This window comes from Megascapheus bottae, chromosome 14 (genome assembly GCF_031878675.1).
Source record: "Megascapheus bottae isolate mThoBot1 chromosome 14, mThoBot2.hap1, whole genome shotgun sequence".
Classification (NCBI taxonomy): domain Eukaryota; kingdom Metazoa; phylum Chordata; class Mammalia; order Rodentia; family Geomyidae; genus Megascapheus; species Megascapheus bottae.
In genome coordinates, this window is record NC_143522.1 from 3,930,475 (window position 1) to 3,943,785 (window position 13,311).

General features: G+C 36.5%; 1 protein-coding gene across 1 annotated transcript in view; it reads right to left on the reverse strand.

The window, feature by feature from the left end:
* Positions 1-13,311, reverse strand: part of Kcnh5 (potassium voltage-gated channel subfamily H member 5) — a 201,952-nt gene that overhangs the window by 85,263 nt on the left and 103,378 nt on the right. Inside the window, exon 8 of the mRNA XM_090345364.1 lies at positions 9,000-9,199. Within this exon, the coding sequence (XP_090201490.1) occupies positions 9,000-9,199 (200 nt within the window). The remainder of the gene's footprint in view (positions 1-8,999; positions 9,200-13,311) is intronic.

Sequence of the window (13,311 nt, forward strand, 5' to 3'; positions counted from 1 at the left end):
TTCTGATACATAGGAAGAAAATAAAAATTTGGAGTTTTAGGTAAAATCTACTTTCTTGGGTAAGGCATGCAGGCCAGCTAGAAAAGATAAAGAACAGTTATAACTCTGAATGCTTATTCCATATGACTTCAGTGGGTAACACATAAGAGACTGATGTGGCTCTGATAAAGGTCCATTCTCATGTTTGGTTACAGCTTGAAAAGTTACAATTTTCAACTCTGATATGTTTGATTAAAATAGAATTTATAAGTCTAAAACATTCAAAGTCTCAATCTGTTTAAAATTCTATAGGCACAATGCTGTCAGAAAGGTTTGTATAAATGTCCCAGGCGTTTTATTTCATGACATTTTTCCACAAGCATTTTAGGCTTACATAAAACACAGGAAGCAAAAATGAGGACCAAAGATTGTTTTCTACTGACTTCTTTCAAGCTATATGTTAAGAGGAAAAGAATATGGTAAAATGCAAATAAAAGTAGTACCTACACTTCACTCTATAAAATAAGCTGGGAAAATATTTACGATATTGAGAAATATGTTGCTTCTACATTATTCAAGTTATACATTTTTGCATGGTCCCTAAGCTAAAATTTACGTCCCTTACCATTTATTTCAGTTGAATTATTTCCCAGCAAAGTTATTTCAAACTGCAGAATAGATTTTTCTGAGCTTCAACATCATCCTTTCTATTTTCCCATAATTTTTTCTTTCCCTTAAAATCCTCTTATTCCACCTATTTCCTAGTCTTTTAAGTGAACAAAATATTAGGATATCCCAGGGGATGGATTTGGTTATTAATTTTTAAAAAGAATCAAAAGCAACTATGCAAGTTAATAATCAATAAAACATTGTCAACTGAAATAAATCAAGGCATTATTCTATTAAAAAAACCATATTGCCTAAAACTAACTTTTCCGATAAAAATATTACAATTTCCCTATCAAATTTTTATTCTACAATTGTATTAGAGAAAACATTATTCATAGAAAATAAATTAATACTGAATGAAATCATAGTGATTAATTTGCTGGGGGTTAAAGCTAAATTCAAAAATCCATAAAACTAAATACATTGAAAAGATAGAAGGAAATCCTAGTAATTGGGGTGAATGTTTTCCTCTAATTAACTGCAATGCATCATTAAATTCCATTGTACTCAGAAAGGAAAAAAAAAATAATAGCTGTTTTCGAACTAACCCAGAAGAGAAGTCTGAAAGCAGACATTGTTTCTTTTTTTTTTCCAAAATAAATTTTATCTTCTAACAATAAAAAATCTGAAGAACTGGAATTGTGTGATACCTCCAAGCCTTGAACATTTTGCTCAGAATTGCTTTAACTAAGCCAGGAGCGGTGGCTCACAACTATAATCTTAGCTACTCAATAGGCTGAGCTCTGAGGATCATGGTTCAAAGCTAGCCCAGGCACTAAAACGTCCATGAAATTCTTATCTCCAGTTAATCTCCAGAAAACTGGAAGTGGCCCTGTGGTTCAAGGGGTAGGGCAGTAGCCTTGAGCTGAAGAGCTCAGGGACAGCACCCAGGTCTAGAGTTCAAGTCCCAAGACTGACAAAAAAAAAAGAAGAACTGCTTTAACTATCTGGGATGTCTTATAGTTCCATATGAATTTTGGAATTGTTTTCTCTCTGTCTGAGAAGAATGATAATGGGATTTTGATGAGTATTGCGCTGAATTTGTAGATATGACACCTGGGGGAGGAGCTAAGGGGAATGGAGGAAAATGATAGAAGAGGTGACTGTAATCAAGAAGCACTAGATATGTTCAATTGGAACCTCCATGTGGAACCATTTGAATATTAAAAATATAAAAATATAGAAAAGAAACCATCAATGAAATGTACAATGAGAAATATGGTAAGACCAATTAATTACTGAGGATTCAATGAGCTTAATATCCATAATTCTAAGACCATATACCTACAGTTACTGACTTTATCATCAATCTTTCACTTTGGCATTTTTTTATTTTAAGTTTCAAATGCCTGAAGCAAAAGTAATTGTGTAAGTGGCTGGACAGAAAGACAGATCAACAGTTATGTGGAAAGCTTTCTTATGACTGATTATGAGGATAGAATGATAGACACAGACACACAGGCAGGTAGACAGAGAGATAGACAGGTAACACTTAGGTATATTCACTGGCTACTCTATTGAGAATAGACAAAACAGTAAAGTGAGAGGCACCGACCAATTAGTTAATATGTCAAACAACTTAGGTAGGACATGATGGTAATTTGTGCCAGGCAACAGTAAAATAGGTAGAAGTAGAGTTCAAAGGATCTGATGGAAGTTTAATGCTTAGGGCTTTGTCCTAAGAAACTGAAAGGTTTCACTTCCTTTGATTGCTTGGGTAAGGTGTCTGTAGAGCACCTTTTTAGAAGATCCGGAGTCTAACTTTGGACAACATCATTGGGCATGAGCTGGAATCTTTAGCTGAAGAACAGAAACAAGATGAATATGTGTATTGGGAAGTTGTTATCATATGTCATAGTCATGAGATGAGACAGCACAACTGAAGAAATATGTGTAGACAGAAAAAAGAAAGAGATACCTCACTTGAGCTTTAGGGTACCATCCCTCTACCCTAATGCACAGTGTCTTAATAAACTGCTTTTGAAAACTACTCTATCCATTTAAACACCTTCCAGAGCCAGTCATTTCAGCCTTCGCTAAGACTGGGTGATGTCGATGACTGGATGATATCTTAGTCCATTTGACATAAAAGCTTTGGCTAGAAGAACATGACTTGATCTCAGCCCAGGCAAAAAAGTTTGCCACACACCTTTTCAAACCACCGCCAGGCACAGTGGTGTAAGCACATTAGCCCAGACACATGGGGGGCTGAGACTGGAAAGGTGCTAGAGAAGCCTGGGTAGGAAAATTCATGTGACTACCTCTCACTAGAGAGGAATCTGGATGCAGTGGCATATGCTTATGATTCCAGTGATGATGGGAAACCTAAAAGTATGTATGCCTGGGCAAGAAGCAAAATCTGAACCTAAAAATGACGAGGGAAAACCAATACTGGAGGTATGGCTCAGCACTACAGTGACAGCCTCGTAAGTAAGTTGCAGGATTCAACCCCTCAGGGCCACCACATACACATTCAAAAAACGACTTCTTATTTCTTGCTGTTTTGGTTAATATGGTTACAACTGAAAATTTGTACATGTATTATTCATTTACATTTTTGTTTTCGAGAAATTACTTAACTATATTTTTCTCTCCAGATAGTTTAATTCTTACTGATTTGTAAAGTCACCTTGTATATTATGGTTATTGACTTTTCACTGTAGTATTTGGTGAAAACACTTTATCCTATTTTAATGGTTCATGGAGCTTTCTTATGTGTGTGAAAGGATTCACATCTTACTTAATCAAATCTATTTATACGTACAAAGAAAGGAAACGCATCTAAAATTTTCCTCTAACATTTCATAACCATTATTTACGTTTAAGTTTTAGTTCTTGTGATATTTATGTTAATCAATAAAAGATGATTCATGAATATGTTAAGTTTTTAGCTTATCTTATAATCATATTGAACAACACATACATTTCAACTTTGCAATTTTTACTTCTACTGATTTCCTATCTATAGTGAAACGTAGTTCTTAGATCTTATTTCCAGTCATCACTTTGGTTCCCAATTGCTTTTTTTTTTATATCTGAAACACTTCATTATTGCATTTTAAAGTTACATGTTTTGTATTACCAAGCACTGTTTAAACAATTGAATGTGTGGACTACCACATGAATCTTCTGCTCTGTTGTTAGATTCTATTTAAAGCAGAGGTGTGGATGCCAAATATAATTTTCCTCTTGTTCAGTAAAGCATATGGTGTGTAGCCTCAGAAGCATTTTAAGAGGCGGCCTCACTGAGGATCTAATTACCAGGAATCCTTACACCTCTGCAGGCCCAGAATTTGGCATGTATCTTTTCTTCCTTCACTTGTTTTTATGCAATTGAATGGAGGCTTTTTAATAGGCAGAAGGAAATCAATAGTCATGAATAAGTTTTATACATCTTAACAATAAAACTTTGATTTGTCACAGTTACTTAAATTTGTTTTTCCTACCAGTCAAAAAGACTGTTGTGAGACCAACTACCTAATCCAACCTCTTTCCCTTTACTGTCTCCATCCTTCTTAATCGTTAGTAATCTCCATTATGCATTCAAATCTCAGTTTTTTTGGCTTCTGCATATGCTATTTCTGCTTAACTTTGCCTGATATCATGTCTCCCAGCTCCATCCATTTTGCTGCATGTAGCAAAATGTCATTCTTTTTCTTAATGAGTAGCAGCCCATAGTTTATAGTCTGTTTTTCTCTACACATCTGTTGACAGGCATGTAAGTTGATCCCACATCTTAGCTATTGTGAATAGTGCTACAGCAAACAAAGACAGGCAGTGTTTCTTGGTTACAATGATTGCATTTAATTTCCTATATTCCCAGAAGTGAGACAGCTGGATCATACTGGATCATCCTGACACCTGTTCTTTGTATTTGTAGAAACCTGCATACTGTCATTAGTAATAGCTGCATGAATCCACATAACCAATAACAGTGAAACATTTCCTTCACACCCACACTGGCATTTCTTATTTTCTGCCTCTTTGACAATAGCAATCCTAATGTGTAACATGATATGTCACCATAGTTTTGATTTGCATTTTGCTGAAAGCTAATCTCACTCAGCATATTTTCATTGATCTGTTGGCCAGACAGATCTCTTCTTCTGGGAACTGCCATTCAGATCTTTTGCACAGTGAAAAGCAATAAATCTTACTGTTCCACACAGTAATATGGATGACAAATATCAATTACATATTCTACAACAGATTAGAAAAAAGATACTGAAGACTCTAAACATAAAGAAATGAACCGAATGCTGGTGGCTCATGCTTGTAATCCTACCTATGCAAGAAGCTCAGATATTAGGACCAAAGCCTGAAGCCAGTCTATGAGACCCTTATCTCCAATTAACCACCAGAAAACCAGAAGCAGAGCTGTAGGTCAAAGTGATAGAGCACTAGACGAGCAAAAAAGCTCAGCAACAGTAAGTGCCAGGCCCTGAGTTCAAGTCTCACAACTGATAAAACAAAGAGCCAGAAAGAGCCAGAGAGAGACACAGAAAGGAAGAAGAAAAACAAAGATTAAAATTTTAATTATTTTGATGTGACTGACATTATAGAGATGTACCAAAATATTACTGTCTCATAATTATATACCATTATAATGTCTTTAAATTTTTAAATTTTATTTTTAAAGTTTTGCAGAGTTGATACACAGAGGAATTCCAGCTGCATGAGTCAGGTAATGAATATAATTCTTCTTGAACCATGTCTTCCTTTTTCTTTCTCTCTCCCAGTTTTTCCCTCCCATCCCCATGCACAAGATGAATTTTCTACAGCATCTAGTGAATGCTACTGTTACATTTGTTCACATTTTGTTCTACCTTTCCTGTGCCCTCCCAATAACAAACAAGACAAATGGAAAAGAAAACAAAAACAGAACAACAGCGACTAAAATGTCTTTTGTTTCCTTTCCTTGGAGTTCATTTCATAAAATATAGTTTTGTATGGTCATATGCATATAGTTATTGAGCTTTTATCAAGTACTCTGTGCATCATATTTTTTTTTATCAGTTGTGGGGTTTGAAATCTGGGCCTGGGCATGGTCTCTTCTGCTCAAGGCTAGTACTCTACCATTGAGCCACAGTGCCACTTCTGATTTTCCTGCAGTTAATCGGAGATAGTCTCATGGTCTTTTGTGCTGTGATCCTCAGATCTCAGCCTCCTGAGTAGCTAAGATTACAGGCATGAGCCACTGGTGCCTGGCTCATCATAAAATTTTTAAGTAGGAAAAATGAAAATAACTTTAATAATCCCCTCCTCAGGAGATTCAGCAATATTTTTTCTTATTCAAAAGCTAACCTTCTTAATATATTAATTATATGCAAGAAATTGCATTTTTCTTTTACCTTAAATGTTAGTCTCTACATATTTTTCCTACTACTTCATTTTCCTTGCTAGTTCTATAAATCAAAAGTTCATTATTGCAACCAAAAATGATGGCTAAGCAAAACCCTCACTCCCAAAAGCAGTAAATAATCTGAGAACAGTATCTCATCCTTATAATCTCAGCCTTTCAGGAGGGAGGGATCAGGAGAATTTCAAGTTTGAGATCAACACAAGCAAAGCAAAATGTAAACAGGGTCCTATCCAAAATAAACAAACAAATTAGGTGTAGCGATATATATCCTCATCTCAGCTACTTATAAGGTGTAAGGAGGAGGATCCTAATACAGACCCTGTTTGCAGATGACATGATTCTGTATTTAAAGAATCCTATAGACTCTACTCAAGATGGACAGAAAAATTAACCACATAAGAAATGGCTGATGTCTGTTTCTGGGGGGAAAAAAGTCAACATGCTTTAGTAATAAATGCTCTGGGAAAAAAACAGTAATAGAAATTAGGAATAAAATAAGAATGCTAAATAAATATCCCCATTCTTTTTTTTTCTTTCTCATTTCTGCTACCAGGGCTTGTGTTCTTTTTCAGCTTTCTGGCTCATGGATGGTCACTCTCCCTTCATTGCCTTTAACCTCTCCTTTTCCTAGTTAATAAGCATAGAAAAACTTCAGGAAAACAATCCCCTTCACAAGGACAACAAATAACCAGGAATAATTTTAGCTAAAAAAGTGAAAGAATTCTACTCCCCCCCAAAAATACTACAAAGCATTGAAATAATACCAGAAACTATTATGTAAACACAGAGAAAAAATACTGGCAGATATAAGCATAGAAAACAACTTTCCGAAGAAGTAAGCATAAGAACAAGGATTGACAAATACTATTAGAAATCTTCTGCACAGAAGAGGAAATAGTCACCAGACTGAAGAGACAACATACAGAACAAGAGAAAAACCTTGCCAGTTAGGCATCTGAGAATATAGAGGGATCTCCAAAAGCTACAGTCCAAGGCAACCAACATGACAGTTACTAAATGGGTAAAGCAATTAAAGACATAATTCTTGAAAAGAAAGGGCATCCTTAATTTCTATGATTATGTCACTGGGAGAACATTCTGTTTCCTCCTTGGATTTTTTTTCCTGTTATCCATCTTTTGACTCAAGAAATCAAATTCCATAGTAATAGAGTCTTCAGTTTCCCCCCATGTTGTGCATATCATTGTTGGTGGCCATTTGACTACAAAATTTCTGCTGCACTGTGTAAGAAGTTGGAAGGAGAGTAACTCTGGCCCTTTTCATGATTTATCTATCTACCCCATGTATCTCATTTTCACTCCCTCAGCTTCTGTGCCCAGTTCCTAAACATCCCTTCAACCAGATGGTCCTAACAACCCCTGCCCTGGCTTATAAAAACTTGTTTGGGTTATGAAGTTTCCATAACTAAACATTGTCTTTGGCCATTTGCTTTTATGTCTTTAACACTGAAAGATGCTAGTTGGACAGGTCTTTAAAAAAATACCCTACAAGTCCACCCAGAAATTTAAAAACCCAACCTTGTTTTAAAAATTGGCAAGGAAGCTGGGTGCCAGTGACTCACATGTAATCCTAGCTGTGCAGGAGGCTGAGATCTGAGGACCACGGTTTGAAGCCAACTCAGGCAGGAAAGTCTGTGTTACTCTTATCTCCATTAAATAACTCAGAAAAAGCTGGAAGTGGCACTGCTAGCTTTGGGCACAAAGAGGCACAGGGACATTACTCAGACCCAGAGTTAAAGCCCCAGGACCAATAAAAACAAAATGGCTAGAAAGTTATTGTGCCAATTCACTAACTGGAAAGAGTAGTACCTTTTCTCCTTGCTTACAAAGTTAAATAGCACCAGACTGGTTTTCTCTAAAACTATGTATATGCTCTTGTTATCTCCTATATATTTGGTACAAGTCAGCTGAGTGTAGGAAATTAGAAATCTTAACATTTTTGTTCTTAGACCAAATGTGAAATAGGTAGAAAAAATAAACAATAGTTCCATGAAAACACAAGGAGAAAAACTGAGATTACAAATAGTTAGAGAAGGATCCCTTTGAACAATGAATGTCAGGCCAAGTAGACAGAAACTTAGAATGCTTTATAAAACATGTGGAAAGAAGAGAAATTTAAGTGAAAGGTATCACCAAAGACACATAAAATTTCTTTTCTTTTCTTTTTTTTGTGGGTCATGGGGCTGGAACTCAGCCTGAGCGTTGTCCCTGAGCTCTTCAGCTCAAGGCTACCACCCTATCCATGAGCCAAGTCCCACTTCCCATTTTCTAGAGGTTAATTGGAGATGAGTCTCTTAGTTCCCTCTGTGCCTCAGCTGGCTTTGAACCTTAATACTTAGATCTCATTCTCCTGAGTAGCTAGGATTACAGGAGTGAGCCACCATGCCCTGCAAGACATATAAAATTTCTGTTGGTAGCAAAGAAATTTCTTTCTGATTTTTTTTTATTGTCGGGATAATGTATAGAGCAGTTGCAGTTACATTCACCAGGTAGTAGGTGCATTACTTCTCACACATTGATAACACTTCTCATGTTTCTGTCCCCATTTCCCTCCCCCGACTCCTTCCCTTTCCTATTTCAAATAAACAAATGTACTGATTTTTAAATGGACAAAAAAATGGAAAAATAGAAATATTATCCAGCAGGAGAAATGCCATCACTCCCAGAGTTTAAGAGGAATACCACAAATCACTCTTAGTGGTAATGAGAGTGTAATTAGTTATTTTCAGGAACCAGAAATTCTAAATTGATTATAATGTCTGGTACTAATTGACAATTAATTATTGAGTGAGAGTTTTGCACCTTCTACACACTCAATAAACATGATCGATTGAAATGTCACATACAAAATACAAAGTAACAATTACAAAACAATTGTCCAAGCAACACGTGAACTGAGGAAGTTAACATGCATATGAAGATCCTATTCAAATAGCAAATAAATAATAACAGTAATAACAACAAGCCATACCTTCTCTGTGTCAATGCCTTTTGACATGGACCATGTTGAAACAATATAATCCATGACTCGTTCACTCAGGCCTTTGGGGACCTGATAGAGTTTTAGGAAGTCCCGAACATTATTGAGCATTTCATGGTATCGATTGGTATTGGCATACATTTGCTGGAAAATTGTAGTAACATTTCCAAAAATAGTTGCATAAAGAAGGGCTGAAAGAGAAGAAACAGTGAAAATAGAATAAATATCTAGAAAGAAAAAGATACAACACTGACTAACTCAGGAAGAGCTTGATCACAGTGTATTTATAAACCTAGAGTTGTTGCTGCCTAGGAAACTCTGGGGACTCTATCTAAAGCCTGGTCATCACTCTATTTCATCCAAACAAAGTCTAGGCACCCCTCTGGCCAGCAAGGCAGACATGGGAGTGGTTACAACAGTCCACAAGGAATCAAATGGTGCAGACATAGAATCCTGCCTGAGAAATTCTAGCCTTATAATCAAAGTTATCCTCCAGTCATTTCCTCCTCCTGAATATAATCTAATCAACTGAAAATTTTCCAGGGATTAATGACTGGGATTTAACATGTGTGTTCCTTCTTAGGACTTACTCCTACCAACTTTTGGAGTTCTCTTGTTATAATTCTTTCTTTCTTTCTCCTTTCTTTCTTTCTTTCTTTCTTTCTTTCTTTCTTTCTTTCTTTCTTTCTTCCTTCCTTCCTTCCTTCCTTCCTTTCTTCCTTCCTTTCTTTCCTTCTTTCCTTCTTTCCTTCTTTCTTTCTGCCTGTCCTGGCACTTGAACTCAGGGCCTGGGCACTGTCCTTGGACACTTTTTGCTCAAGAGTAGCACTCTAACACTTGAGCCACAGCACCACTTCTGGCTTTTTCTGTGTCTGTAGTACCAAGGAATTGAACTTCATGCATGCTAGGTGAACACTCTACCACTAGGCCATGTTCCCAACCCAGTTATAAATATTTTTGCTAGAACCTCAGAAATACAGGGACTGGAGACAAATTAAAGACTTCAATTTTCAGACTATTTGGGGGAATAAGTAGAACTGGAATTAAAGAAAATCTGGCAGACAGTATTTCATACCTGTAATCCTAGCTACTCCAGAGAGATCCTCAGGATCACAGTCTAACTACTGCCCTGGAAGAAAATTTTGTGAGACTCCATCTCCAATTACTCAGTAAAAACATAGGTTAGAGGTGTGGCTCAGAGGTAGAGCACCAGCAAGTAATCTGAGCAAACAGCAGGCCCTGAGTTCAAATTCTGGCACCAGTAAAGATTCTTTGTTAATGTTGACATAAAAACTCCTGTCAGTATTCTAGTGATTATAAGTATTTATATCCTATCATGTTAAGAGTAAAGAGAGCTTGTTGACAACTATTAATTATCCACAAAGAGATTGTGAACAGAAAAGACTGATACTTCATTCCTGAACTCATAATTCTACAAACCAATCTGGCCAGGCTAATAAACACTGATGTGCTACAGCAAACTATTTTAGAAGTTGTTGAGTTTGGTCCAAATTGAACACACTTCCTAATAAGCTGGAAACCAGGCAGCAGTGATTTCTATCTTGCACCCTGCCAAGTATCTGAACATTTACTCCTCTAAACAAAGCATGGACTGATTCATTTTGCAGTCTCATCAAGCAAATCCTATTTAATGGAAGTGGCACAAAAATCAAGCCATGGAAGCAACTTCAGACCCATTGTGCCATTGGGGGAAATCATTTGTTTCTACAGGCACTGCTGTTATCTTCTGAATAACAAATTCTAATTTCACAACAGAAACCTATTGTTTTATACACATTTAGTTGTTTTCTTTCTGTTCTTTGGGGAAATTACATATTAATGCAAAACAATGTTTTGAAATAGATGTTATTTGGTTAACATTAAGTAGAAATATAATGTCCACATTTCTCAATAGAATTTTTAAATCTTTGGGTAATCACATTTGAAAACAAAGAGAGAGCGAGAGCCCAATCATAAGCTTTCTGTCTCTCTTCCACCATCACTGATATGAGAAATAATTGTACAGAGGAACCATTTAGTAAGGACATGTTTTCATAAAGAGAAATAAGGAGATTTATGTTATTATTTAAAATAATGAACATTTTAAGAGTGCATGAGAAGATGTTCCAGCTCATGTTTTGGAATAGGGCCCAATTTTTAATAAATTTTCAATTAATATCAAAAGACTGTCTATTATTGTCATGTGTTTAACTGGATTGCCTCCCTAATATAATTACAACTTTCTACATTTGCCAAAATATCTTACTGTTGCTTTTTAGTTCAGCAAATGTCCACACAGAGAGACAGAACAAGATGGTAATAATGTCCTGCACATAAACAGCTATCTGAATAGACCTTCATTCATACACAAAATTGCCTTTGCAAGAGCTAGGGAAACAAGACAAGTGGTCACAGTAACTGGTTTTAGCATTGAAAAAAGGCAGATGGAAAGGATTTCCCAGGACTACCCTCTCCAACTCCAAACAGGCAAGTATGGAGAGACAATCCCCCCTTATGTTTAGACACTAACTTAAAACTTGGTACAGTATTGCCAAGATAAAACCAACTCCTGTAGAGTCTCAGAACCACTGCCTGCAAACATCCTTCTGGTGACCAAAGGACTTTTCCTCTCCTTTCCCCATCCTCCAACTCAAGGGCTACAGTGGAGGGAAATGCTCCATCAGTTGCAGAGTAAGCCAGAGAAGTAAGCAAATATGCCCTGTGTTTTGCTGGTAAACTGTATGGTGACACTGATGATGGCTTCAGTGTACCTAGGAATCACAACATGAAAAGAATTAGTGTCAAATAGGGGAAGAAGAGGTAGATAATTTTTGAGCCCATGTTCCGTGCCTCCATAGTAAGGGCCAGTATGGGACAGAATCCTCAGGCTTCTGACTACAGCCCAGGGACTAAGGGAAAGTTATTTGTGCTCATTGTACTCTTCAACAAAGACTAGCTATCCTTTCTTAGAGTTCCTTCTGATCAATCCTGAATAAAGCCAAGGGTGAATGCATCACAAAGCTTGATCCCAGTAGTGTTGAAACAGAGACAATGTACCCACGATGAACTCATGGCAAGCCTGAAACCAGGATGTCATTTGCTAAAGAAACAATGAACACTGACTGGGTGAAAAGAAGCAACCTGCTTACAATTTCTAGAACAATAATAAACAAAGCCAAATTATGACATCTGGAATAAATATTTCTTCCTTCAATGTGCAGATATTCTTGCATATCAATGAGCATCAAGAGTTTTCAGGAAATTAGGATGACACATGATGTGTGTACCACTCAAAGTGATGATAAAATCATGAAATCATCAATTTGTACAAACTCTCAGAAAATTTGAAACAGCAATTTAAGTGAAACTGAGCAAACTTCAAGAAAACATTCAGGAACAATTCAGTATCCAGAGAAACTGAAGTGGAAGTAACTTAAACAATGGAGCTTGAAAGGCAAACTGAGCTTTTTGGGGTTTTTTGGGTATTTTTTTTTGCCAGTTCGGGGTTTGAGCTCAGGCAATGAGCACTGTCCTTGGACAGTGCTCTACCACTTGAGCCTCAGCACCATTTCTGGGTTTTTTCTATGTATGTGGTACCCAGGAATTGAACCCGGGTTTTCGTGCATGCTAGGCAAGCACTCTACCACTAGGCCAAACGCCCTCTAATTGAGATTTTTTTAAGTATGACAGAAAGCATTGATAAATCAAATAGAAGAGATAATTGTATGCGCAAAAAAGGTCTGTTGAAAATATAGTCAGAGAAAAATGAGGAAAGCTATGAGCTTTCAAAGACCAACAATCAAATTCAGTTTAATCAAATTTGTCACAATACATAATACCTCCAAAATTATGACAAACAAGAAAAAAGATGCTCAAAGCAGCAAGAGAAAACAAATAATTATCACATAGTAGTTTTTCAGTTGCCCAAGAGTAGACTTCCCAGCAGCAACCTCATAGCGATAAGTAGTCACATGCTAGAGGGAAAATCTGCTAACAAAAAAACACTATGCACTCTAAGTCATCCTTCAGAACTAAAAAAGACATAAACATATTCTCAGACAAGAAAAAGTTCAATGACTTCATTACCACCAGATCTGACAGACTGAAAGGAAGATGTTAGTAAGAGGAAAACACTGAAAGGTATAGATTAACTGGTAGGATTAACTACGCATACAAATTCAGAAAGCTCTAAAACATGAACATGGTACATGAAACAATAACCACATTAGTATGTGAAGAGATAGTTAATACAGAAGGAGGCAAAATAGAGTATCAAACATTAAAAATAAAGTCAGGCACTGGT